General features: G+C 50.3%; 4 protein-coding genes across 8 annotated transcripts; 2 read left to right on the top strand and 2 right to left on the bottom strand.

Annotated features, from left to right (window-relative positions):
• Positions 1-625: 625 nt before the first annotated feature.
• Positions 626-14,931, top strand: FXR2 (FMR1 autosomal homolog 2). 3 transcript variants are annotated; one of them, XM_043903715.1, is made up of 17 exons: positions 626-1,178; positions 7,341-7,393; positions 7,736-7,829; positions 8,231-8,302; positions 8,417-8,565; positions 8,815-8,908; positions 9,373-9,489; positions 10,810-10,980; positions 11,247-11,325; positions 11,642-11,751; positions 11,981-12,067; positions 12,358-12,580; positions 12,787-12,984; positions 13,075-13,275; positions 13,374-13,466; positions 13,610-13,710; positions 14,042-14,743. In XM_043903715.1, the coding sequence occupies exons 1-17, from the start codon at positions 1,098-1,100 to the stop codon at positions 14,135-14,137; spliced, it is 2,019 nt and encodes a 672-aa protein (XP_043759650.1). In that variant the 5' UTR covers positions 626-1,097; the 3' UTR covers positions 14,138-14,743. The 3 variants fall into 3 exon arrangements, with proteins under 3 accessions (XP_043759650.1, XP_043759651.1, XP_043759649.1); XM_043903716.1 differs by lacking the exon at positions 14,042-14,743 and adding an exon at positions 14,797-14,931 and having other exon boundaries at positions 627-1,178; positions 13,371-13,466; XM_043903714.1 differs by having other exon boundaries at positions 629-1,178; positions 13,371-13,466.
• Positions 14,932-16,154: 1,223 nt separating this feature from the next.
• On the top strand, positions 16,155-17,868 carry SOX15 (SRY-box transcription factor 15). 2 transcript variants are annotated; one of them, XR_006341221.1, is made up of 3 exons: positions 16,155-16,831; positions 17,156-17,318; positions 17,484-17,617. XR_006341221.1 is itself a non-coding variant. In XM_043903723.1 (2 exons), exons 1-2 carry the CDS (start codon positions 16,299-16,301, stop codon positions 17,650-17,652), a joined length of 702 nt encoding a protein of 233 aa, XP_043759658.1. In that variant the 5' UTR covers positions 16,155-16,298; the 3' UTR covers positions 17,653-17,868. The 2 variants fall into 2 exon arrangements, 1 of the variants encoding a protein (XP_043759658.1); XM_043903723.1 differs by lacking the exon at positions 17,156-17,318 and having other exon boundaries at positions 17,484-17,868.
• MPDU1 (mannose-P-dolichol utilization defect 1) lies at positions 17,869-22,272 on the bottom strand. Of its 2 annotated transcripts, none has more exons than XM_043903720.1 (7): positions 21,416-22,272; positions 19,967-20,032; positions 19,648-19,780; positions 19,225-19,310; positions 18,986-19,104; positions 18,711-18,821; positions 17,869-18,577 (listed from the first exon to the last, which is right to left on the bottom strand). In XM_043903720.1, the coding sequence occupies exons 1-7, from the start codon at positions 21,522-21,524 to the stop codon at positions 18,455-18,457; spliced, it is 747 nt and encodes a 248-aa protein (XP_043759655.1). In that variant the 5' UTR covers positions 21,525-22,272; the 3' UTR covers positions 17,869-18,454. The 2 variants fall into 2 exon arrangements, with proteins under 2 accessions (XP_043759655.1, XP_043759657.1); XM_043903722.1 differs by lacking the exon at positions 21,416-22,272 and adding an exon at positions 21,166-21,322.
• Positions 22,273-23,007: 735 nt separating this feature from the next.
• Positions 23,008-25,146, bottom strand: CD68 (CD68 molecule). The gene is made up of 6 exons (XM_043903719.1): positions 24,940-25,146; positions 24,401-24,861; positions 24,117-24,236; positions 23,925-23,997; positions 23,642-23,812; positions 23,008-23,346 (listed from the first exon to the last, which is right to left on the bottom strand). The coding sequence occupies exons 1-6, from the start codon at positions 24,986-24,988 to the stop codon at positions 23,213-23,215; spliced, it is 1,008 nt and encodes a 335-aa protein (XP_043759654.1). The 5' UTR covers positions 24,989-25,146; the 3' UTR covers positions 23,008-23,212.
• Between the last annotated feature and the right edge of the window lie 393 nt (positions 25,147-25,539).

Raw genomic sequence — 25,539 nt, 5'->3', positions numbered from 1 at the left:
ATCCTTTCTCAGTAACAATTTTTCCCATTTTGAAATCTCTCAGCATTTAGATATCAATCTTGTGCCAAATTGCATTTGCCTTTCTGTATTGTCTTGAAATCTTTCTTTAACCTTTCATCATATGCAGGATCAGAATCTTCTCAAGGCAAGAAGGTGACTCTTAATTTAAATCGTAACGCGCAGAAACAGAAACACTCAAAAGAGTCCATACCGGCATGTGGACGAGAAGGCCCAGCGCACGCGCACTAGGCCCATTTTTGCTTTTCAACTCTTTTTTTTTTTTTTTTCCCCCGGAGCGTGCGCACCAAAAAAGACAAAGGTGGAGAAAGTGACCAAGCAATCATTCAGGCGCATGCCCGTCCCTAACTTCTCCAAGCCTGGTGGAGCGCACAGCGGTGAAGTGGGTGTGGTCTGACCAAGGAGCATGAGAAGCCCAATCCGATTGAGTGAGCTCGGCCCCTCCCTCCCCATGATTGGTTCACTCTCTGTGTTGTGGGGCGGGGAAAGGAAGAGACAGGGCTGTGGAATGGTGGGGTGGCAAAGAAAGAGAATCAGTTTGGTTCTGCGCAAGCGTAAATCAGCGACCAGGAGAGGGCGTGAGAGAGGGAAGAGGAGTGTGGAAGCCCTGATGCGCTGGCCAGCGAGAGCTGGGTCGCCAGCCTTGACGCGTGCGCCGTGGCCCTCGGGACCCGCGCGCGGCGGGCGGGTGCCCGGTGCGCCTGCGCAGTAGGTGGCGGCGGCGGCGGCGGCAGAGGGAGGAGGAGGCCGTGGAGCGGCAGCGGCAGCAGTGGGTCCCGGGACTGAGGCTGCAGCGGGGGCGGCGGCGGGCGGAAGCTGAGGTGACGAAGGCAGCGGCGGCGGCGGCCGTTTTCCTCACGGTGGCGGAGACCAAGGCGGCGGCGGCGGACGGGGAGCGGCCCGGCCCCGGCCCCCTGCTCGTTGGCTGTGGCAGGGCCGCCGTGGGGCCGGCCCGGCTCCCGCCCCCCGCGGCTCCCCCTCCGGCTCCTCCTCCGGGGAGACGCCGGGGACCTGGCCCGGCCCGTACTCAGAGCGCTGCTGCAGCCGCCGCCGGGGGAGTCGGAGGCGGTGGCGGCGCCATGGGCGGCCTGGCCTCGGGGGGGGATGTGGAGCCGGGACTGCCCGTCGAGGTGCGCGGCTCCAACGGGGCCTTCTACAAGGTGAGGCGGCGCGCCGGCCAGGGACGCGGTCTTCAGCCCCCTCCCTCCAGCCAGAGCGGGGAAGAGTGGGGCGGGATCGAGGTTCTGGAGCTAGCCCTGACCCTTAGAACCTTGGACCCACGATCCCACCCGCGGCCCTCCTTGGGGGAGACCTCTGGAAGTTAACCCCTTTTTATTTTTGGACCCTCTGTTACACCTGCTTTTACCCGCCTCTCTGGAAATGAACATCAGAGCATTATTGTGCTTGGATCAGCGCCCCCGCAGCCCCCAGGGAGAGACCCCATTTACCCCAGCGTCTCATTGACTTTTCCCATCTCCTAACAGAAGGCATACCTTGGATCTTAATCACCTCTTACCCACAGTCCAAGCACATGGAGAATTCTCTTTATTCTCCCCTATTACCCCCTTGGGAAGGCCGTCCCATATTAGATCCTTTCATCTTCCTCGGAGAGGCCTCTGCCTACTGGCTCTGGAAGACTCACTCCACTTTCATCTTATATTTCTGTTCCCACCCCAAGGAGAAACGGTCAGAAGCTGTTTATGACATTTAGTATCTTTGACCTCAGGAACTCTGGGCTGTATCAGTCTAGTTGCCTCCTAGCCATAAGGTGGCATCTTTTCACAAGTCTCTCTCACCCCACCCCTTTATTTCCAAGACTAGTTGGTCTGCTCTTTTACCGGAGGATGGTTTTGTATTTGTCATCTCACTTTGACCTCATACATTTAAATCATTCGTATAGTTTCTTCATTTAGAGGAGTGTAAGCTTCATACTCCTAATCTCTTATCTGTCTAAAACGAGATGATCTCATGAGGATTCCTTCTGTTTATCTTTTTCTTAAGGATTTCCACTTCTAGAAGACTTTTGGTCAACTTGCCCAATTCGGAAACCCAGTAGTCTATTTATTCGTTTTTTTTCTTTTCTTTTTTTTTTTTTTAAAGAAGAGGGCTGTCTTTACATTTTAGTATTTATTTATTTGGCTGTGCAGCATTCAGGATCTTAGTTCCTCAACCAGGGATCAAACCCATGCCCCCTGCACTGGGAATGCAGTCTTACCCTCTGGACTGCCAGGGAAGGCCCCTGAATCTATTTTTTAGGACACTTTTCCCCCCTTCATTTATATTAAGCTAGAGGGAGACCCCTCTTGCCTCTCAGGCATTTTTATTTATGCCACTGTTGTTATGTTGTTATTTTGAACCTCTTTGTGCTTTATGCCTGGGATTGTCTCAGAGACTTTCCTGCTTCCTGTCTTGTTCTCTCATTTTGCCCTGAGGAGCAGGAAGTTACCTTCTCATCCGTTATTTGTGAGGACAAGAGCCCCCTTTCCTCCACTTCCCCTCCAGCCTTTCCTCCCATAGTAGACCTCTCCACCTTCATACCCTTGGAAATGACTTTTTCCAACTCCTTCCCTGTGAAGTCTTACCTTGCTATAACTGGAAAGGGCCTTGTATTAACTCTTGGAGTAGGTTTCTGCCCCAGCTTCAATTGATAAGTTCAGTGTAGTCATTTTTGACCCACTCTAAATGCCTATTCATTCCTGCCTGACTTCCCCTCACCAGATTTCTTTATATTCTTCAGTGTCTGTGGGTACCCACATCTGTCTTAATTTCTCAACTTAAGTCTGTGGCTTTTTATCCTAGTATTTCTGCATAATTGCCCAAACTACCTATTCCATGACCCAGCTAACATGGAAGAAGGAAGTGCCCAACTTATCCCTTCTTTCATTCTTTTTCTACATACTTTCGTAACTCATAGGAGTTTTTTCTCTAGCGTGCCTCCATAGCATTTGTTTTCTTTGGCAAAGTCTCTTAATTCCTTTCTGATTCTGATAGAGTACATTTGTCTCTTATATCCTTTCCCCTCAAGCTTGCATTACCTTTTTGAAATACCCTTTCTCATAAGATTTTAACCTCATTTCCAACAGTATCCTGTCCTTCATCAGGGTCCTTCCCAGCTCCAAGAAAGTGCTTCTTAAATTGAGTCTGAGATCAAGATATAATGTTTGCTTTTGTTCCAGGAAGCATGGGAAAGATCGGTATCCAGTTCAGATTAACTGTGTGAGACTGCTGGGAAGGGGCATGTTTCCCTTTCCTCATATAAGTGTCCAGTAGAAAGTCTGTCTCTGAATCTTTCTCTTTTCTCCTGTGGGCTATATGGCAGTGATAGACTTGATTCAGTGAATTAAATATAGGATGCTTTGAATCAGAGAATAGAATTTGGAGTTCAACTAAAAGCCAGGTAATATGGAGTTTGTATTTTGGTCACTTTAGCATTTTCTGCTCCTTGTCTCATTTGAACAACAAACACATCCTTAAATTCAGTAATCTTTCTTCAACTTTCAGTACCGTATACTTACTGAATCTGACCTTGCTGCTGATTTAATATTCATGACTCAGCAGACTTCAGTGTGGTTCAAGGAGTGTTTACATTGCTTCTAGAACTATAAATCTGGGGAGGTCCCTTTCATCCCTCTCCTGTTGTTTTTCTTCTTACAGGCTAGAACTGAAAATATCAGAAGTTACCTTGTAGCTATCCCATCAACTCTTCCTTTTCTGTCAGAATTTAATGTACATTATTCTTTAAGGTGTACTCTCCCAAGTGAAATATCTTCATCTTCCAGGGCACGGTCATCCAACTTTCCAGACCTTGCCTGGATATCCCAATACCTACTCCTTTGTTAAGGATATAGCATCCACCTATAAGCCAAAGCCCGTTTGCCATGACTGTTGAATTGAATTGAGTCATCCTTTGGATCTAGGTAGCCTTCTAGAGATTCACTCAACTGCTGTTGCCCTCCCTTGCTTATCTTCTCAGTGAGCATGGACTGAGCAGAATGAGGAACTCACTTTCTACCACTGGTATCTATGAAGGAAAAAACTGGGATAATGTGAGTGAAATTAAGGAGCAGAGAGTGAATTGGAATATGAAATTGAGGAGATAACTTGTTTTGGAGAATCTTTGACCAAAAAAGACCTTAGAAGTATAAGAATGAGTGATGTTTTGTTGAACTGCTGAGTAATGTGAGGGAAAAGTGCATTTTTTGTGAATGATTATATCTAGGAGTGGAGAATCTCTTCACAAAAAAAGGCAGGCAAGTGATTCTCTTCTGTCTTTTCCACAGTGTTTTATCTCATCCCAGAAATGTTTTGAAAATAGCTAACACTCTCTCTTTATTAACTGTTTCTAAAGCTTAGAGATAGACATTTTGGATAAAGTCAGCTGCAGAGGCTAGATGAAATTTTTAGAGAAATCCAGACAGACCCTTATAAAGGAAGAAAAGAGAGGGAAGAGATACAATAGTCATTGGGGGAGGAGGGGAGGAGGACAGAAGGAGCTAAGGAAAAAAGAAGGGCGGGGGGAGGGGAGGAGTTAAAGGGAAGAACCCAAAAGAGAAGAGGAACTTGGGCACATAGTGAAAAGTAAAAGTGCCTCAGTTGTGAGTGGAGAAGAGGAGGAGTGAGCATTGATGGAGCTGAATGAAGAGTGGGAAAAACATTTCCGAGGAAGGGAATGGCAGAGAAAGCTAAAGCATGGGTATGTAAAGCTAGGCAGGACCAGGAGTACTGGGCAGTAGTAAGACTCCACAATGAGATCCTTTCTCAAAAGAAGAGGAAGACGGCTCATATCAAGAGGGAAATTTTAAGTTTAGATTTAAGGAATTAAGTGTTTATGATTGATCAGTTCTCCCTGAGGTGGGAGTGACACACATGTGCATTTTTGGTGTTTTCTCTCCTAAGCTCATATTTTGTTCCTATCTGCAAAGCTTAGGAATAGTTCTTATATATATATGCTTTTTGAGACCCCTAATTTTTTTTTTTTTTGATGTAATATATTTATTTGTGTATTTATTGTCTCTTCTCCACTAACATGTAAGCACCCCAAATGCAGAGATGTCATCTACATTGTTCACTGCTGTGTCCTTGGGCCGAGAAGAGTGGCAAGCAAATGTCACTCCAAAATATTTATGAGCATCTGCTATGTGGCAAGCACTGTTCCAGATGCTGAGCATATAGTAGTGAACTAAACATAATCTTTGCCCAAAGGAGCTTATAATCTAGTGACACATAGTGAGTGTTTGATTGGTATTTGTTGAATGAATCCTCAGGATTATAATCAAAATCCACTAAAATAAACATTTAGCTCTATGTTGTTCTTGTTTAGTCGCTAAGTCGTGTTTGACTTTTTTGAGCTCCCATGGACAGTAGCTGGCAAGGCTCCTCTGCCCATGAGATTTTCCAGGCAAGAATACTGGAGTGGGTTGCCATTGCCTTCTCCAGAGACCCCTAATTTTTTTTAAAGCTTTAATAAGGCATAATTGACATACAACGAAGCATACAAATTTAAAGCATACAATTTAAGTTTTGACATATATATAAAATGAACCATCACCACAATTTCCATCATTCCCAAAAGTCTTCCACCAATGTGCTTTCTGTGATTATACATTAGTTTGAATTTTCTGATTTTTGACAGACATGAAAAGGCAGTTACTGGAAAAAAGTAATCTTTCAACAAATGGTGCTTAAAGAACTGCACATCCATAGGTTAAAAATGAACTTTAATTGTATCTGGCACCATATTGAAAAATTTAACTCAAAATGGATCATAGACCTAAATGTAAAATAAAAACTATAAAACTTCTAGACAAGGACATAGGAGGAAACTTCTGTGGTCTTGGATTAGGTGAAGATTTGTTAGATATGAAACCAAAAGAGCAAATTGATAAATTGGACTTTATTAAAATTAGCAATCCCTAATTTCGAGTATTTGAAAAATAGAAAAGGTAGGAAAACTGGGAGCATAGGATTGAACTCATAGCTTTGGCTTCCTCGGTGAAGACAGAGGAAATAGGAAGCAGGGAATTCCTTGGCGGTCCAGCGGTTTAGACATAGCGCTTTCACTACCTTGGCAAAAAAAAAGAGAAAATAGTTTGACCAGCTATTCCTGTTGCTGTTCCTTGTCAAGATCTCAAGTTTGGGGTCTTCTACAAATTTTATTACCCTTTTCAAATTCTTAGCAGTGTCATAGTCTAGCATTAAAAAATCTTACATCTTTATTTATTTGGCCATACCACATGACTTGTAGGTTGTAGTTCCCTACCAGGGATTGAACCCTGGTCCACAGCTGTGAAAGTCCTAACCACTGGACCACCAGGGAATTCCCTCACATCTTTTAAATCCCTAATTTTTCTTTCTGTAGGTTGTTTTTGGATTTTGAACTTCTCTGGTGTTCTGATTATTTTCATATGGCCCAGGCATCAAAGCAGCAAGTTTGCTCAGGTCTCTTGCTGTGTTAGGAGCTAGACCCTTTCTTGGCAGATCCTGATGTCCTCTAGGTGTTCCAGGACAGCCTCACACTGTCTCATGGGATATTCTTAGCTTTGCTGAATGTTGTTGGTATTTTAATTGAACTCTGGCAAGCTGCTCAGTACAGCAGCAGGCAGACAGATAGGGAGGCCCCTGTGGGAGCCATAGGAGACCACTAGTTTCCAGGCTGTTCTGATACAGGTGATGTTTTTTCCTTCTACTTAATTTCTGTCTCATCTTATTTCTTGATTTTGTAACGTCTCTGTCCATGCCAGGATTACTTCTTTTCTTGCTACCTCACCATTTGTATTCTTTCCCCAGTGCAGCTTTCCCTAGCCCGGTTTTTAAATCGCTTATGTTCCCATCTAAAACTAGTTTCAAAAGGAAAAAAGGGCGGGGGGGGGGGGGGGCGGTTTCCTTGTGGCTTAGTGGTTAGGATTTGGGCTTTCACTGCCATGGCCTTGGGTTCAGTCCTTGATCGGGGGAACTGTTTCACCAGCCGTGTGGTGCAGCCAGAAAATGAAAAAGAAACCCTACTTTTGTTGTTTAGTTGCTGAGTCGGGTCTGACTGTTTGCAACCCTCTGGAGTGTATGTAGCCCCCCAGGCTCTGTCCATGGCATTTCCCAAGCAGGAATATTGGAGTGGGTTGCCATTTCCTCCTCCTGGGGTTCTGCCCCACCCAGGGATCGAACCCACATCTCCTGCTTGGCAGGTGGATTCTCTACCACTGAGCCACTGGAGAAGCCCAGCCTGTAGTATAAGATGCTGCAAAGGTGTCTGTTCCTTTAATGGCTGAGGTGGTGGTTAATTGTCTTTTTTTTTTTTTCTTTTCACTTTGTTCTGAAATCCATTCTAGGGCTTTGTGAAGGATGTCCATGAAGACTCTGTCACCATCTTCTTTGAAAACAAGTAAGACCTTGGGAATAGAGAATCCAGCATACTAGGTCCTAGAAGGAGAGTGGAGAAGGGGCGACTGAGTCCCATGAGGCATGTAATAGGTGGGCGAGAGCCAGGGGTTTGGGTGGGCGACTTGTATGGATCCTAGGAGAGGAAATGGTGCTGGTGGGGGCATTTGACTAGTATTTAGGTTCTAGCAAGAGATGGAAGACACTGGTATGGAGCAGAGCCTGGAATTTAGCTTCTAATCACCAGGGAAGGTGGAAAATGTCCAGTGGAGGAAGTTACCTTTTTCTGAAGAAACAGGCAACCACACTAGCCTGAATAGCTATCATATCACTGTTTCCCTTGCAGCTGGCAGAGTGAGAGACAGATTCCTTTTGGGGATGTCCGGCTACCACCTCCAGCTGACTATAACAAGGAGATCACAGAAGGGGATGAAGTGGAGGTAAGGGCTTGAAGTTCACCTTTTCTAAACATCACTTTTCCCAGGATTCTGCATTTCCCTTACCCTGATACAGGTATCATAGGCTCCTTACTGCTTGTTTCACTCTCCTTCCTCCATCTAGCTAGGCAGTCCGTGGAGGAGTGAAGTGCAGCAGTTTTCTGTCCATCACCATTGTGGTCAATCAAGCCTTTAGGGAGCTTCCCAGTTTCAGGGGATCCACGTTTCTTCCATTTATGATAACAGCATCTGAACTCCAGTGTCCTCTGATTTTAACTAGCAGCTCCTTCCTCTAGTTTCCTTCATCTTGGTCTAGGATGCCTCCCAAGAGTCTTAATGCTCATTCTATTCTTGATGTTTTTAGATGGGCCTCAAGATCTGTTTTATTTTCAACTTCTCTTCAGGTTTATTCTCGAGCCAATGAGCAAGAGCCTTGTGGCTGGTGGCTGGCCCGGGTGCGGATGATGAAGGGAGATGTGAGTGACTGATTGTCAAGGTCTTTGGGGAACTGCCGAAACATTTTTGTCAGAGAAAGGTGGGAGGTAGAAGCTCATGTTATCCACACCTTCTTCTTTCTTTCCTTCTGCCAGTTCTATGTCATTGAATATGCTGCCTGCGATGCCACTTACAATGAGATTGTCACCCTGGAACGGCTTCGGCCAGTTAATCCCAATCCCCTTGCAACCAAAGGCAGCTTCTTCAAGGTTACCATGGCTGTGCCTGAGGATCTGAGAGAGGCGTGAGTGTTTGGGATGTTGGGTGTGGGGCCCCCTTTATGGTCCTCATCTCTGCACGTGTTTGTCCCAGGCCCCGCTCCCCGTGTGTTTTCTGTTCCCTGGCCCTCTAGAGTCCTCTCTGCTCCCAGTTCTGTTTCCTCATCTCTGTTCTTTAACTGCAGTCCTTATTTTTCTCAGTCCCTCTCTCTCCCCTGAATGTTCAGCTATACTCTACACTCTGCCCTCTGAGCACTGTTCTTTTTTCTCTGTAGCTGCTCCAATGAAAACGTCCATAAAGAGTTTAAGAAAGCGTTGGGAGCGAACTGCATCTTTCTCAACATCACAAATAGTGAGCTCTTCATCCTGGTGAGTTTATTTTGCCTGAACTTCACCTAAACCCTTCTCCCCTTTTAACTCTTTTGCAAGAAGGGAAGAGCTAAAGTGTGCTTCTATTTATTTGTCAGAGAGGACTTTATTGCTCCTGACTCCTGTGGACCCAGGTTAGCCCTACCATTCCTTAGTCTTTCTCATGTATGACCTTAATTTTTTTTCAACCTGACCGTCATATTGCAGTTTGGGTCAAGGACCCTTCTTGCATATTTGGACTCTCAGAAACAGTATGATTCTCACCTGTGCTTGCCACGTAAAATCAGTTCCCGTAGGCACCCAGATAGTAGGCCCTTGTGAGACCGACAATGATTTTCTCTTCCCCAACTTTGTTTCTTAAACTCCTGCCCTTTTCCAGAGACTCAGGTGTCCTGATTCCCAGTTCCTGACTCTCCTCTAAAACATAGGCGGTTTTAGTGACTTTTCTGTTGGTTTCTTTCCAGTCAACCACAGAAGCCCCTGTGAAGCGAGCATCCCTGCTGGGTGATATGCATTTTCGAAGCCTGCGCACCAAACTGCTGCTCATGTCGCGCAATGAAGAAGCTACCAAGCACCTCGAGGTAAGTTTGGGCTCCACTTTTTACTGCTGAATGGTATTGTTGTCTTCCCTCCCACCTCATCCTCCACTTATACTCTTTATGTTTACAGAACAGAGGTTGAGGTCTTTCTGGGCTGTTAAACCTGGGTATGCTATTTCATCTCAGACTCCTCCGGATGGCAGAGCTCCATCATGTTTTTAGTGTGAAGCTTTTTTTTTTTTTTAAAGCTACGGGACCCTGTGACCAAGTGAAATTTTACTTGAAAGCACAATGCATAAGACAGATGAATGAGAACAAGTCTGTCTAAAAGTGGAAGAGGGTGTGGGTCTTACCTCCACTGGGTGCCCCCAAATTACCTCTGAGAACCAAACCACTTTGTGAGAGCCATTTGTACACTGGAAAAGATCCCTGGTCTTGGGATCAATCCTGTCTTGCTTTGTCAAATAATTGACCTTTGGCAAATAATTTGATTCCAGTGAGTTTTCTCTTCCTTATCTGTGACAGTGAGGTAGTTGAAGGAGAGTGTTTATGCAAGGTCTTTTTGAATCCTGACATCTTATGATGGTCAGATTCCCTTAGGAATTATACTGTCCTAAATGAGGTGCACATGTGTATGTGTTATTTGAACATCCATTTCCTGTTAATCAAGTGAACTGATCTCTATGGGGGCCTGTGCAAATTCTGACGCATGGTAACCTGTACTCTGGGGTGCTCCTCAGGGTGCTGCCAGGGCCCTTCCCCTTTGCCGCCCTTGTCCTCAGGCCTCCCTCTGAGGACTGGTTGAGAAACGAAGTGGTAGCATGGTGTGTCATAGCCTCTTTTTATGCTTTTCTCAACCTCGTGCTTTCTCAACTTTTTGGGTTTTATTTTGGGAGTTTGTATTGATTTGGTTAAGGTAAATATTCCTTACACTTGCATTTACCATGTGAAAAGCCCTTTCTTAAACACCAGTCTTATTTAATCCTCTTGTTAGTCTGGGAATGGGGCAGGTCAGGTGTAAACATTTAGTGGATAACAACAGAGGCACAGAGAGTATGTTTTGTTTGGGATTATACAACCAGGTAGTGTTAGAGCCAAATCCAGAACTTTGATGGCTCCTAGCCCAAACCCTGCCGCCATTACCTCCCCTGCCCACCAAGCCATTGGTACTGAGAAGGTAGGAATGGAATGAAGCATTCCTAAATTCTCCACACAGGTCCTGGTGGTCAGTGGACTTCCAGATAGTTCTGGCTCTCTTTCACAGTCTTTTCTTATTGAAGTTACACAAAGCATCAGATTCCTGGGACAGGTGTCTGAAATTTCACCATGATTCCTATAGGTCAGTGTCTTATTTTCTTTCAGACAAGTAAGCAGCTGGCAGCAGCTTTCCAAGAGGAGTTCACAGTGCGAGAGGACCTGATGGGACTAGCAATTGGGACTCATGGTGCCAACATCCAGCAGGCCCGAAAAGTACCTGGGGTGACTGCCATTGAATTGGGTGAAGAAACCTGCACTTTCCGCATCTATGGGGAGGTCAGCAAAAGATACCTGTCATCTAAGTCCCTTCAGGGATAGAGAGAAGAGTGTGTGAAATATAAAGGAAGCCTGTCGTGTTCACCTCCCTCCCCCTTTTTTTTTAAATGTCCATACTTTTTGTTTTCTTTAACTGGAGTATAGTTGCTTCCTCCCTCCCAGGCTTTGGCAGCAACACATTTTCCCAAAGACAGAGAGTGGCAGGAAGATCACTGTTTGAGATCCAGGTCCTATGTTTTATTAATAACTCCCCATTCTTCTCTTAGACTCCTGAAGCATGCCGACAGGCCCGGAGCTATCTTGAGTTTTCTGAGGACTCTGTGCAAGTGCCCAGGAACCTGGTTGGTGAGTTGAGGTTGTGTATGTATATAAGAGAACACGTTGGGGGCCAGATGTGAGATGCTCTAAAGTGATTCTGGCTTCACACCTCCCGGTGAGCTTCGTTTCACTAGGACAGACCAATCTGTAGTTGGAGTGACAAAAATGGGAGAACTAATTTCTAGGGATTGTGGTATTTTGTCCTGTGAAAACACATCAGAAGCCTAGAAGCAGGAGATTCATTAAATAGAATTTTTTCATAGAAGCTGGAAAACTGTCTGGTTTTGCTCTTTTTTCTTTCCTTAAAAAAAAAAAAAAAGCCTAACTCCTTTTACCTATTCAGGCAAAGTGATTGGAAAGAACGGGAAAGTGATCCAGGAGATTGTGGATAAATCTGGTGTGGTGAGGGTTCGAGTTGAAGGTGATAATGACAAGAAGAACCCCAGGGAAGAGGTATGGGGCAACTACACCTAGAGATTGGCTTCCAGAGTAGATGTGATTGTTCTCCAAGCCATTCTCTTGAGGGCTGGGATTTCTAGGGGATGGGGTATGGGAACTTTGGTTTTTCCTAGTATATGGAGAGCCCAGAAAGATCCCTTTTGGGTAGGCTTCTCTAGAAGACAAGGTGGACTTAATACTTGATTTGAGTCTGTTTCTAATCCATGTGTCCTTTGCTCTCCAGGGCATGGTTCCTTTCATATTTGTTGGTACCCGAGAAAACATCAGCAATGCTCAGGCTCTGCTGGAATATCACCTCTCCTACCTGCAGGTACCCGAGCCAGGAGCCTGGGAGAGGAAAGACCCACGTGTACAGGGGACTGAGGAGCATGCTGGATGGAGTTAAAAGTGGTGGTTTCCAGTTTGTGTCTCTGAGTAGAATAGGAACTGTTAGGTGGAAAATTGGGGCTGTGGAGTTGGAACCCATCATTTTCCCTGTTTTAAGCCTTGTGTTCCTGAGAGTTCAGGTCCCTAGGGACAGTGGGGAAGAGAAGCGTGAAGAGAGACTGTTGATCTTACACTTCTCCTTCCTTGTTTTTTCTCCATCTTCTACCCAACCAGGAGGTGGAGCAGCTCCGCTTGGAGAGGCTGCAGATTGATGAGCAGCTTCGGCAGATTGGGCTGGGCTTTCGGCCTCCTGGAAGTGGGCGGGGCAGCGGCAGCAGTGACAAGGCTGGATATACCACCGATGAGAGCTCCTCCTCCTCCCTCCATACCACTCGAACCTATGGGGGCAGCTATGGGGGCCGGGGCCGGGGCCGGAGGACAGGCGGTCCTGCCTACGGTGAGACAGCCCTGGGAGTGGGGGCAAGCGGTGGTGGGGTGTGGGAGGCAGAGGTCTGGGTGGAAGCTTGAGGAAAGGGTGATTGAGAAGATGAAGTGATTGGCTGAGGGACTGAGGAGTGAGAGGGAGAATTTTCCAGCTTGGGGGTGGGGATGGATCCTGGGATAGGGTGAGTGACCCTGTTTGAATTCCACTATGTTCTTCAGGCCCCAACTCAGACCTATCCACAGCTTCTGAGACGGAGTCAGAGAAGAGGGAGGAGCCCACCCGAGCTGGGCCTGGCGACCGGGATCCCCCAACTCGGGGGGAAGAAAGCCGGAGGCGTCCGATAGGAGGCCGGGGTAGAGGACCCCCACCTGCCCCCCGGCCCACCTCAAGATACAACTCTTCATCGATTAGCTCAGGTACCAGAAGCAGACAGCTAGGCTCATGAATGTGGGCCAAAAAGAAAGATGGTGGACACCTGACTCCCAACTCCTTCTTCCTCCAACCAGTGCTGAAGGACCCAGACAGTAATCCATACAGCCTACTGGACACATCTGAACCAGAGCCCCCAGTTGATTCAGAGCCTGGGGAACCCCCCCCAGCAAGTGCCAGACGCCGCCGCTCCCGCCGCCGCCGCACCGATGAAGATAGGACTGTCATGGATGGAGGCCTAGAATCTGACGGGCCCAGCATGACAGAGAATGGCCTGGGTAAGGGGTGTATGAGGGTTTGAAAAATTACAACTGGGCAAGAATTGAGGGGGTGGGAGATTGATGCACAGTTCTCATTTTCCCCTGCCCCACAGAAGATGAGTCAAGACCCCAGCGTCGTAATCGGAGCCGCCGTCGCCGTAACCGTGGTAACCGGACTGATGGTTCTATCAGTGGAGACCGTCAGCCAGGTGAGCTAACACTGGATTCCAGCAGACTGCCTCAGAGAACAGGATGCCTCTTATCCTGTGGAAACTAGGGATTGGGGTTCAGTGGGTGTCTAGGGGCTGGATACCTGGGTTCCTTCTGAAACTTGATCCTCTGTCTTCCCCAGTGACTGTGGCTGACTATATCTCCCGAGCAAAGTCTCAGAGCCGCCAGCGGCCACCCCTGGAACGCACTAAACCTTCAGAGGATTCTCTTTCAGGGCAGAAGGTAGGCAAGGAAGACATAGTTTACCCCATTCCCTTTTGTGTTGTTCTGGAATAGGGGGCACATGAAAACTCGCTAAGAAATCTCTTGTGAAATTGCAGGGAAGGCATGCAGCTGGAATTCAGGCTGCATGTAGAATAGTGAAAATTTTGTATAGAAGAGAAAGGGCCATTTGGTTCATATTTTCTGGATCCCAGTAAAAGTGACTACTGGCAACCAACCCCTGGGTCCCACCAGATGCCTGGAGCTCTTAGGTGGTAGGGAATGGCATTACCTAAATTTCTACTGACCTCCTTTCCTTCCTCTCCATTTTCTTTTCCCACTCTCCCTTCAGGGTGACTCTGTCAGCAAGCTTCCTAAGGGCCCCTCAGAGAATGGGGAGCTCTCCGCCCCCCTGGAGTTGGGTAGTTTGGTGAATGGGGTTTCATAAACCCTCCAGCCCGCATCCCTCCCTTCTCCATCTCGCTTGCTGCCCAACACCAATGGCCCTCACAGGCCCGACTGACCTGCGCTGGAGCTGCTCTTATCTAGGGGGGAGGGGGGTGGCACAGCAGCTTGGGTCCCCCCCAGCCTCCAGGAGCTAGTGGAGGGGTGTGTAACAGGGTCCTACCCCCTCCCTATTGTCCACCCTACCCCCAGGGTGAGGGGAGCCTCTCTCCTTCCCCATCAGACTGGATGTGCCTTTATCCTCTAATGCCCCAATCTCTCTCTGAACACCCCCATTCTCCGCCTGTTGGTGCGGGGTGCTTCTTGACCCACCCAGATTTGACAGTTCAGGGGGGCTCCCCTGCTATCCCTCCTCCCATCCTGTACCCCCCATTTCTGGGGCCTCATCACTGTGGAAGACGGGGATAGTAAGGGTATAAGTGGGTGGGAGGCATGGGGAAGGTTTTGGAGTAGAACCAGGGGTGTGTATGAAGGGGGGTGACAAGGTCCCCCAGGGGAGGGGGGGGACCAACCTTGTCTGGTGGATGAGAAGGCGTATTTATTTTTCACTGTACAGTATTTAAAAAGAGAATAAAAAAATCCAAATGGCTCTCTGGTTCCTGTACCTTCCTTGTGCCCAGTTTGGTCCATCTGTTTCTATAGGAGTGACCTGCCCTGGCCCTTGTTTCCTGTATCACCACACCTGGCTTCTCTAGCATTCCAGAGATGGTCTACGTCTGGGAATTTTTGACATTCCTGAATTCCCCAGGCCCAGGTACCCTCCTGGTCTAGAGAAAAGCAGCTGGTGCCTTGCTGCTTCTCCCCTCCCCCAGGTTTGCTGGTAGAGGGAGCTAGGCCACTCCTATACCCTGAGTCACAGCGAGCTAGGTAGGGCTGCTCAGAGCTGGAGCTGTTCCTGCTAAGAGCTGAGAGCCAAGGCAGGCTGCTTAATCCGATTACCTGAGGCCTGGGGCTTGGGCTGGGCCTTGGGGAGCGTGGGGAGCAGGGTTCCCTCAAGACAGCCCCTGGAACGTAGGTGTTGAGCCCTCATTCTTGCTGGTACTCTGCTCTGGATCCAGGCTTCCTCTTCAGCATCCATATCACTAATATCTCAGCCTTGGTTCTTCCTGGGCTTCCTCGCGCCCTGCCTCCCAACTCTGAGGTTTAGAGATAAAACCAGTGGAGAAACCTAGGTTTGGGGGCTATAGTGGTGAGGTTTTAAATTTTCTCACCTGGCAAGGGGTTGTATCACCACCCAAGCACCTGCTGGGATGACTCAGGGAACAAAAATGGCCTGCCTGCCTGCCTCCTGACTGCCTGACTTTTCTGCCCCTGGGCTGGTCAGGGGTGTGAGGAGTTGTAGGCACCAGAAAAAGGTTTGGGTTAGTGGGTTGGGTGTTCCCACCTTCCCAGCACAACTCTGACCCTGAGGGCTCTTGATCCCCCTCTACTTGGTCCCATTGTGCAAAGATATTGACTTTAAATTGCTGTGCTTAAGAAGGGAGGGGTAGATGTTCAGGCTACTGGGGCTGGAAGGCCTGACTTCTGGGTCTTGGGTGGAGAGGGGGTGTGGTCCCCTGGGGGGAGTGTTGGGGGCTGGGAAGAACGGGGCACCTGGGTTGGCCTAAGGGAGGGGGATGTTGGCGCCCTTAAGGAGGCGCGGTCGGCTGGGAGGGAGTGGGGAGGAGCCAGTCGTTAAAAGCTGTTCCCCAGCCTGGCCCACCCGCCTGCCACAGACGCTGAGACCAGGTGAGAAGAGGGCCGTGGCACCTGGGCTACGCCGCCTGGCAGTTGCGAGACCCCCAGTCGCAGAGGTTTACCGCCTTCACGGAAGCCGGGCCCTTGGCGGGCAGCGGGCAGGGGGAGCCAGACTGGGTCGCCGGGAACCTCGCAGCCACAAGGAAAGAGCACAACCTGTACAGGAGCCGGTACCAGGCAGCGGTTTTTGTGCTGGACTCCCCAGAAGTGCCGGATTGGTTGGAAGCACGGGCTCCATTATAAGGACTCTGAACTTGGGGGCGGTTTATACCTTTAAGGACACGAGTTTCTCTGTGAAGACTCCGGATTAGAAAGACACTTAGGATACCGGGTTTGGGGATCAACGTTTCACTTTGGAGGGGAGGGCGTGTAAAAACGCCCTCTGAAGGCTTCCCTTCTGCTCCCCAATGGCGGTACCGGGCTCCTCACACGGCCAGGCCTGGAACCTGGACCCTCCCACTCCCACGGCCCCTACCTCCTCGTCCTCGGGCCCCCAGGAACGGGAGGGCGCCGGGAGCCCAGTTGTCTCCAGGGGGCTTCCCTTGGAGAAGGTCAAACGGCCCATGAATGCCTTCATGGTGTGGAGCTCCGCCCAGCGCCGCCAGATGGCGCAGCAGAACCCGAAGATGCACAACTCGGAGATCTCCAAGCGCCTGGGGGCGCAATGGAAGCTGCTGGGCGAGGATGAGAAGCGGCCCTTCGTGGAGGAGGCTAAGCGGCTCCGAGCCCGGCACCTGCGCGACTACCCTGACTACAAGTACAGGCCCCGGCGCAAGACCAAGAGCGCGGGCGCCGGGTCGCCCCACTTGAGCCAGGGAAGCAGTGGCGTGGCTGGCGGCGGGCCAGTCTGGGGGCCTGGATATGCAGCCAACCAGGGGAGCAGAGGCTTTGGGTACCAGCCCCCCAACTATTCGACAGCCTACCTTCCTGGCAGTTATGGGTGAGTACCCGGGGAACAGGATGACAGAAACTTGTGCCCCTGTCCTAGAGCCTGGGTGGGGGCAGATATCAGAGAGCCTGGCTGGCAGGGGTCCTGAGCCCACCCAAGTAGGGGACAGTCATGAAGGAGTTTGGAGGGTGCCAGATGAAGGGTGGGAGACTTCGGGAGAGCCAGGGTCTTTCTTCCACCAGAGTCAGTTGGTGGTGACACTGCAGGAGCAGCAACCTGGATGTGACTCTTCTAGTTAACCTGAATTTCGCGTCTTCCCTCCCCCCACCCCGGCCCCCACTTCTGGCCCTGGTGTGACCCGGCTTCCTCTCCCAGCCCCGGGGCAAGGACAGGCCAAGCCCAACTCTACCCCTTCCTGGCCTGCCGCCCCAAAAGAGGAAAACAGGCACGCAGCACGCAAGCTCGCACTTGAGCGTGCCCCGACATGGTTGCGGCGGCGATGCAGCTCTAAGCCATCCGGTTCCCTTCCCTACCACTGGTACTTAGGGGGGTCCGGATAGCCAGGGATGGACGGGTGGGTGATTAGTTCTACCTGTCTGTGTAGAACTTGTCAGAACTACCCCCACATGCCAGTTGGGGACCCTACTTGACACCTCCAACCCAGGGAGCAAATGCCTTCTAACCACGGTGTTTCTCTTTGCAGCTCTTCCCACTGCAAACCTGAGGGCCCTGCGCCGTGCTCTCTCCCTCAGAGTAACCCAAGGCTCCAGGGGGAGCTACTCCCCGCTTACAGCCCCTATCCACCCCCAGGCTCTCCCCCTCTGTACAACCCACCCCTCTCAGGGACCCCCTTGCCCCTGACCCACCTCTAACCCTCATAGACATGGCCCGCCCAGAAAGGTGTCCAGTCTCCTTTTCTACGTTTCCACCCAGAACACCACCACACCCACTCCCAGGCTGCTAATCCTTTAGAACTATGTTGGACCACAGTTCAGAGATGAGCAGTACTCCTCAAACCCCAGAAAGCTAGGGGGAACAACACCCACAGATTTTTTTTTGTAGGCTGAATACAGTTTTGTACAATTAAACCATGTCTCTGAGTCTTTATTGTTCCATCTCTGTTCCCCTTTACTGCAGCAGGAACCAGCTGTCTCCACTCCCTTCCGCCTGGACCTGCCAGAGCAGGAACCTCCTCACCCCACCCTGGGGCCCTGCCTGAGTCATTCTTCTGTCCCCCACCCCCTACCCCCCCACCAAGCACTGGGGTCCAGGAGACAGTCTGAGCCAGGCTGGGGGAGGAAGGAAACCATAAGCACCTAGTCCCTTCCACTGTCCAGGCTCTGTCCTTCAGGGTCAGAAGGGAAGTGGGGAAATGGGGAGGACAGGGTAAGACTTTTGCCCAGAATAGATTAACTAGCTAGAAACTTCTGCTAAAGGAAGAATTTTAGCCAAATGTTTAAATGAGTCCAGAGCATATACACAGGACAGCACACAATGTTAAAATGTCAGCCTGAAAATCTCCACCTCATCCTTTCTAAGGATCTGGGCCAATCAAAGTTGCAGAAGAAGGGAATGCTTAAAAGTCGCACCAGCAAACTGATCCAGATGAGAAGGACCCCAAGGTTGGGTGGATGAATGGAAACATGGGAATGTACTCAGAGAGCCAACTCAACTCTACTGCTTTTTCTTCTTGTGGGGAGCCTTGGCATTCCAGTAGAAGAGGACCTGGGCAGCGATGAGGCCATTGCAGAGAGAAGAGACTACAAAGGTTCCAGCCATGAGGGGGTCTCCAGTTTCCTGGGTGAGAGACACAGCTAGGGTCACTTAAGCATAGTGAGAAAGGGTTCCAAAAGAGGCAGCTTGAAGTCCTCGGGCAGGGAGAGGTAAGGTGAAGTTATGGTGCCCTCTAGAGGGGAGGAGGTGCACTCACCTGAATGGAGGTGAAGATTCGGGCCAGGGACCCTCCAAAGAGCAGAAACACTGTGATGGCTGAGAGCTGGCCTGTGTGCCCATTGCGGTAGTTGGTGGCTGCCTGGAGCAGCTAAGGGAAGAGTTGAGACACCCTTTGTTCTGTCACCTGAACTCTTTCCATGTTCCCATGTCATTTCTCTATTCTCAGTCCCACCCCCTGCAAACTTTGGGTTTCTCCTCTACTCTTTACCCAGCCCCCTTCCCAACATCCTCTCCCTTGTCCCCAGCACCCACCCTTCCCACCACCACAGAAGGCATGTTGGAGGCCTGGAGCAGGGTGACTACAGCCTGGGGCGTCAGTGGTGAAAGCAGCACCAGCAGGACCAGGGCGTAGCATGCTAGGAAAGCAACACCTGGGAGACAGGGAAATAAGGAGTCCTTGTCAACTTCTGAGCCCCCTGGCTTCCCCAAGTCTGCCTTCCCAGCAAGGCTCCTGAGAGCTGGCAGCCAGCTTGTGGGTCAATCCTCAGCACCTTTCACAGTCTGTCCTCTGTAGTGCAGGACCAAGAAGGCGATGGTGATTGTCTGGATCATCAGGAACAGGGCTTCACCCCAAGAGCTGCAGAGTCAAGAGTTGGGAGGAAGAATGGCGGGCCTGGAAGAGGCAGGGAAAGCCTCCAGAGCCCATCCATCTTGGGGACACAATTCTCTGCTTATTCCCTATCTGCCACAGCCCTACTGGTCCCTTACCTCCTGCCTTCCGGCAGCCCCCATGCAGTTGATTCAGGATTGGAAACTGGGGGTTCTTGGGTTGCTCACCTCCTCTCATCATCACCATAGATGATGACTAGAGTTCCAGAAAGGTTTAAGCCTTCCTGCCCTTTTACCTCCCTCCCTCTAACCCCCATTAGAGTTGTAAGCATTTACCCTTGGAGATAAAGGGCAGGGCGCCTCACCTGAAGGGAAAATTATTGGTGATGCTGTAGACCATGGTCCCAGTCAACGCCACTAGCTCTAGCATTACCGACTGAAGACTCAATCCTTCCGCACTCTTGGCTCCCAGTATTTTAAACACTTGGGGTAGTTTTACTGGGAAAAGAGGATGAGAAGGGCAAGGCTGAGGAGCTGACATCCCTTGGGTGCACAGCACAACAGCTACAGAGCAGACCTGGAGGCATGTTAACCACTTCTAGTTAACGGACCCATTCAGTTTATGTTATCTCAGCACTCTACCCACCTCCCAGCAGCAGGAATTTAAGATGATAAGAAACATACCCAGAAGTGAGCCAGCCACAATGCCCAGCCCCAGGCCTTTGCTGAGGAGAATCTTGAGGCAGGGAACTAAGAAGAGAAAGTAAGCAGAGATGAGACCCCTGGAACCCAGGCCAGGACTTGCAAGCCTAAAGGCTTTAAATGCTTTAAGATCTTGACATACCCACAAAAGGACATCTTGGGTGGTCTGAAGGCAGATAAAAAAGGCCTAGTTCTTCCTACTCCAAATTATATTACGTTCAGACAAGGTGACTCTCCAAAACAGCTTTTACCTTTTCTTTCCTCTGACCCACTCTTCCGTTCCCTGCCCATCACACCTAAACTCCTTCATCTGACTTCCAAGGCTCTCCACTGCTTCCTTGTGTAGAGCTGAACAAGGCCCAAGAGTCCTCTGATCCTTTACTCCCCGCCTGTGAGCAAGTAGGCAATCCACACGTCTTTTCTCTCCAAGGATAGGTTTCCTTTATATCGCTCATTCTCGAACACTGTTCCTGGCCCCTACTCAGGAACTTCCACGGCCTGCTTTTATGTTCTAGCTACCAACATCTTCTCGAGCCTGGAAGTCCACCCTCAAGGTGTTTGCCCCAGTGGTAGTCTGACTATCATGGGTCATGAACGCAGCTAAAACATTGTTCCGGGAGAACAGAGGGGTACCAAAAAACTGACGGGGGTGGTCTGTGAAGGCTTCCCTAAAGGTCTGACGTCAGAGGCGGGTTTTGGCTGTGGCGTTGCCTAGTAGATAGAAAAAGGAAGCCAGACAAATTAATTCCAAAATTACACCGTAAGCAAACGTGGAGGCTGGGAGGAAAGCCATTAGGATGGCAGGAGCCTTGGGGGTGCCACAGAAGGCCTTGATTCATAAGAGGCTTTGAGTCATTTGTAACATTGCTCCTGAAGGTGTACAGATCTATTAGATGTTAGAACGATCTAATCAGATCTTAAACTGTGTTTTGTAAAATTTGAGTCTTTCCGTCTTTCATCGGTCGCTAAAGCAAAGCACTCCCACCTGGCGACTCCCCCTCTCGCCCAAATATGGAGTCCTCATTCTACGGAGCCCGAGACACTTCCGCCCCTCTCAGATACGACTTCCGCCCGGAATGCCGTGGCAATGGTCGCCGCCGGCACTTATTCCGCACCCATGGCTCCTTTACGGCCGGGGAACGGTGGAGCAAAACTCTGACCCGATACCAAATAAAACTTACCATGAAGCAAGTCCCACTGGACGAAAATTTGGTCGTAGCATTTCTCAGGTAAAAGAAGCGGCACCAGCACCCGTTTAAGTGGCCCGTCTACCTCGGCCGCCATATTACAAAGCTAACTTCCGCCAATCCCTCAAACCGCCATTGACTGACGGTGCGCACGCGCGCTCCGAGCGCTCCGCCTCCCGTCTTCCCGCCACTAAGCAGGACCGCGCCCCGCCTCCCGCCCCAGCTCTTCTTTACGCCATCCCACCTTCGTTAACGTAAAATAGGTCTCGCCTGGAAACCACGTTTTTGGATGCTCCCTCCCTGCTGCTCAAATTTTTAAAGCGTGCCAAAGCTGTACGCCTGCGCAGTTCCATTTGTCGAGCCTTTGTTTACGCAGTAAGATTTATCCTCCTTCCTTTCTCCGCTCCTCCTGCTCGGCGCCATCTTGTCTTCTTCCAGCTTACTACATTGTTCGAAGTTGAGAGAGAAGGGGCGTGAGTCTCCAAAATGGCGTTGGGTGTGGGCGGTGTAGCTTTCCACCTCCTGTACTCTCGGTGTCTCCAGAGGACATGGCGCCGATGGGAGCGAGACAGTCTGAGCCAGGCCGCTCACCTTAGGCGCAAGGCCCATGCTTCTCTCTCCTCAGGTTCCCCGAGGCCTTGGCAAATGGGTGCGCTGGGCCAGGACAGTGAAGCAGAGAAAGGGGCGGTGGGGAAGGAGAGCCCGGTTTCGGGAGATGGCAGCGTCCCTAGCTCCTCCGCGGGCTCAGTCCTGGCCACTTCTGTGAAACGAAGGCCCCGGGGTTCCCTCTCACCCCACTGGCCTGAGGGCGCCACCTCTGGGCCAAGGCCCCCTCCTCGGCCTCCCATGACCACGTGCTGAGCCAGGATTTGGGCCAGACGGAGGCGCCCTAGCATCTCACCTTGGGGCATCTCAAGACTACCCAGCAGGAGCGATGCCTTCTGCCATCCAGTGCCAGGACACCAAGTCTTGGTGGAGATGGCACTGGTCATCACGCTCTGGTGGCTGGGCACCTGCTGGGAGTACCACACCCTTCGGCGACTCCTGCACCACAGACTGCAGGGTCTTATGAGGTGTCGCGAGGCGGTGGTGTGTTTGCTGGATCTCAGCCAAGTGCTCCCCTCAAAAGGGGTGGGTATGCCGTTCTCGGCGGCTGCTTTCTGTAGCCTTACAAGGCTCCTACAATTGGAAGGGCCCCATATTGGCCCTGGGGGTGCTCACAGGGCGAGGAGCTGTAAAGGGGAATTTAGCCCTCCTTGGTCTGGTCGTTCAGGCTAGGGCGGTCGGGGAGATCCTTTTTAGAATCCCCACTGGGGCTATCCTTGTGGGGGTGGGGGCGCGGTTTGCCACCCACCACCACTAGGGGGCACCACACCAGGGACTGTGGGTTGCCCAGAAGCAGAGAGGATATTTTATGGAAGTCAGAGTAGGCATTGCTTCTGTGGTTGATGAAAATCCTTTGCAGGTGAGATAGGAGCATCCCAGATGCAGCCAGAGTTTAATCTGGGCTGTTCACTAGCCCGGACACGGTGGGTAGGGCAGGGCATTTGACAGGCTGCTGGGATGGGTGGCTCCCCTGGATTGGAGGAGAGGTAACTGGAGCAGTCAGAGACCCCAGGAAAAGAGGAGCAAGGGAGGCAAGGCCAGTTTGACAACAGCTGTGCCAGAGTTTGAAGGAGGAATCCATGAGGGCATTGCACCACACAGTGACATTTTCATCGCTCCTGGTGCGCTGTTTCTAGGACCCTTAGACCACCCATGGAAGGTACCAAAAGGTGTGTGACAAGAAACTTAAGGGTTTTTAATCCTGGGAGGAAGGACAAGGAAAACCAAGGATAAAGATTTGAGCAAGTTTTATTATTTTCCCATGGAAGATGGGGAATCAGTCATATTTAATAAACATCTTTCCCCTCACCCCTCCCAACTGCATTATCTCTTTGTTCATCAAGACAGGGAAGGATGATAACTTTTATCTTTTTGAGTCAATTGAATGATGAGAAATGAGAGCACCTCCTGGTGCCCTGGGTATTGAGACAAATGCTCAGAGGGGTTGGTAAGAGGGTGGGCGTCTTCGGACGATGCAGAAGGTAACAAGCACCAGGGTGAGGAGGCCGAGTAAGATCAGGCCAATGATGAGAGGCAGCAAGATGGACTTATCACTGGGACAAGAGAAACCTGGTGGAAAGACAGGTAAAGTGGGTGTCATGGTGGTGGTTGGGATCAAGGTGGGAGGAAGGAATGTAGGGGATGTTGGGAAGTAGAGATTGGTGAGGCACTCACCTAGATGTCTCAGAGCAGGAAACAAAGGGGAGCCTGGGGAGAGCCTTATAGAGGAGGAAGGACAGTTACCCTAGCTGTGACAAGCTTGAAAGGAGGAGGAGATTTGGGGGTGCAAGGAGGGAGAGTATAAGTCTGGGTGAGGGCTTTTAGTGCAATAGGAAAATTCTAGGAGAGAAGAAATAGGTCTTACTTGGTCCAAAGCCCCCTGAGGGGGACAGCTGAGCAGCTTGTAGCTTCAGGGAGAGCAGATCAAGGTGTAAAGCTGGTGAAACAATGATGCTTGCATTTCTGCAACTGAAGCTCTGGCCCAGGGGGGTTTGGAGATCTCGAAGAGATGAGTTCTGAACTGAGAATGTCCACTCTAAAAGAATGAGGAAGAGTTAGCTCCATATCCACGTCTCCACCCACTAGCCTGGGTCCCTTCAGGAACCCAAATATCTAGTGCAAGTGGTGAGAAAGGGAAGGTTACTCACGCACTGCCTGGGGGAAGGACACATTGTACTCCACAGCCATAAAGTTCAGGTAGACAGCGCTCTGCAGTGGATCCTGGGGAGGTGACCGGGAAGACTCAGGGCAGCAGGGGAGAGTGGCATCCAGGTATAGACTAAGGAGTATGGCAAGAGGTTGGTAGGGATAGGGTGAGAGGGAGGGGTGAGGGTTAGTACCTGCTTGAATCCGAAACTCAGCTGTCCATAGGGGAATGAGAGGAGCAAGTGGGAATGGGGACCTTCACAGCCCCCCTGGGCCTTGGTTCTGTTGGGGTTCAGTACAGAGATGCCCCAGGCCTGTAGAAGTTAAAAGATGAGAGGTGACAAAATTACACAGCTCTGCCATTCCATGTTCCCTTTGTCTTCAGTCTGTATTTGTCTCCTCCTCTGCTCTTCCTCACCCCCTTCTGAATCGTATCAGGCCCCTTCCCTTTATGTCCTCCACTGTCTTTTAGCTTTACCTCTCCTCCACCCTGGGTTGGGTACAGAACTCGCATCTGAATCTGGGCTTGGAGCCGGATGCAGGGCTGGGAACCATTATTCCAAGTGTAGTCTCCTATTGCCTCCTTGGAGCCTGGGCTAGGACTTGGAGAGGGTGGTGGTTCTGGGTGGGGGGATCTGGTGGAGGGTCCTGGACTCGTGGCAGTACTGTTTCTTGTTGGATGAACTGTAGTATTTTGATGACTGGTGGTGGTAGCAGGACTATGAGTGGCTGTTGGGGACTCGCGGCTGGTGGTTCCTGTGGTGTTAGTTGTATGCGTGGTGGTGGTGGTTCTCTGAGTGGTGGTTCTGTGGCTCTTGGTAGTTCTGTGGCTGGTTGGTCTAGGGCTTGACGTGCTTTCGGTAGCTGTAGGTGTCACCGTGAAAGATGGCAGCAGAGTGGCAGATTTTTTACGAGGACAGTCATTCCCTGTCCCCTGGGCTTTGAGGAAAAGACTGGTTAGCAACCCAGGGCAGGCTTCTTCCCAGGGGCTCCCTCCCCCGTCCCCTTCCTCCTTACCTGCTAGTAGCCCCAGCAAGGCCCCAGAGAAGAACACAGCCAACCTCATGACAGAACAGCCTTCACCCAGAGTCCAGCAGTGTTAGTACCAGCTGCCTGCTCAACCAACCCTGTACCCTCTGCCTTCTGCTTGGAAAAAAGGGGAAATCTGACTTCCTGTTAACTGCGGTGATCCCACCCTCAGCCTGACTCAGGCACCTCAGCCCCAGCCACCGTGATCTCTTAGTCACTAAATGATTGGTCCTGGTGTCACCAAAGGAGCTAGCAGCATCATGTGGGTAGTGAGATGCAGTTTTGGGGAAGTTGATCCTCATGGATTTGTCTTTCTCAGCAAAATGTGCTTGGCAGTTGCAACAAGTGATTACAGAGGCAGCAGCCCCTCTGTGGGAGAGCTCACTAGGATGTAAATTCAGAACACTCCCTTTTCCCTCCATCACTTCCTCTTTGTCAAGACATGTGAGGTGCTTATGATGGTCCTTGCTCAACCCCTATGGAAAGGTCATACCCCCTAGTTAACATAACCATTTTCAGTCAACAAGGAAGCACAACAGAAAGTAACTATTAGCTGGGGGTGGGGGCAGTAGAACTGTATCCAACAGC

Source organism: Cervus elaphus, chromosome 5, assembly GCF_910594005.1.
Source record: "Cervus elaphus chromosome 5, mCerEla1.1, whole genome shotgun sequence".
NCBI classification, from domain to species: Eukaryota; Metazoa; Chordata; class Mammalia; order Artiodactyla; family Cervidae; genus Cervus; species Cervus elaphus.
This window is presented reverse-complemented; position numbering and strand designations above follow the sequence as displayed.

Coding starts and splice junctions, on each gene's coding strand:
- MPDU1 (XM_043903720.1), bottom strand. CDS start 21,524: ATGGAACTGCGCAGGCGTACAGCTTTGGCACGCTTTAAAAATTTGAGC. Junction 19,311..19,647: donor ACCAATAATTTTCCCTTCAG/GTGAGGCGCCCT, acceptor TTGACTCTGCAG/CTCTTGGGGTGAAGCCCTGT. Junction 18,822..18,985: donor CTTCTGTGGTGGTGGGAAGG/GTGGGTGCTGGG, acceptor CTCTTCCCTTAG/CTGCTCCAGGCAGCCACCAA.
- FXR2 (XM_043903714.1), top strand. CDS start 1,098: ATGGGCGGCCTGGCCTCGGGGGGGGATGTGGAGCCGGGACTGCCCGTC. Junction 7,394..7,735: donor ACCATCTTCTTTGAAAACAA/GTAAGACCTTGG, acceptor TTTCCCTTGCAG/CTGGCAGAGTGAGAGACAGA. Junction 7,830..8,230: donor CAGAAGGGGATGAAGTGGAG/GTAAGGGCTTGA, acceptor ACTTCTCTTCAG/GTTTATTCTCGAGCCAATGA.
- CD68 (XM_043903719.1), bottom strand. CDS start 24,988: ATGAGGTTGGCTGTGTTCTTCTCTGGGGCCTTGCTGGGGCTACTAGCA. Junction 23,998..24,116: donor TGAGTTTCGGATTCAAGCAG/GTACTAACCCTC, acceptor TCACCTCCCCAG/GATCCACTGCAGAGCGCTGT. Junction 23,347..23,641: donor CTCAGGGGGCTTTGGACCAA/GTAAGACCTATT, acceptor TCTTTCCACCAG/GTTTCTCTTGTCCCAGTGAT.
- SOX15 (XM_043903723.1), top strand. CDS start 16,299: ATGGCGGTACCGGGCTCCTCACACGGCCAGGCCTGGAACCTGGACCCT. Junction 16,832..17,483: donor TACCTTCCTGGCAGTTATGG/GTGAGTACCCGG, acceptor TTCTCTTTGCAG/CTCTTCCCACTGCAAACCTG.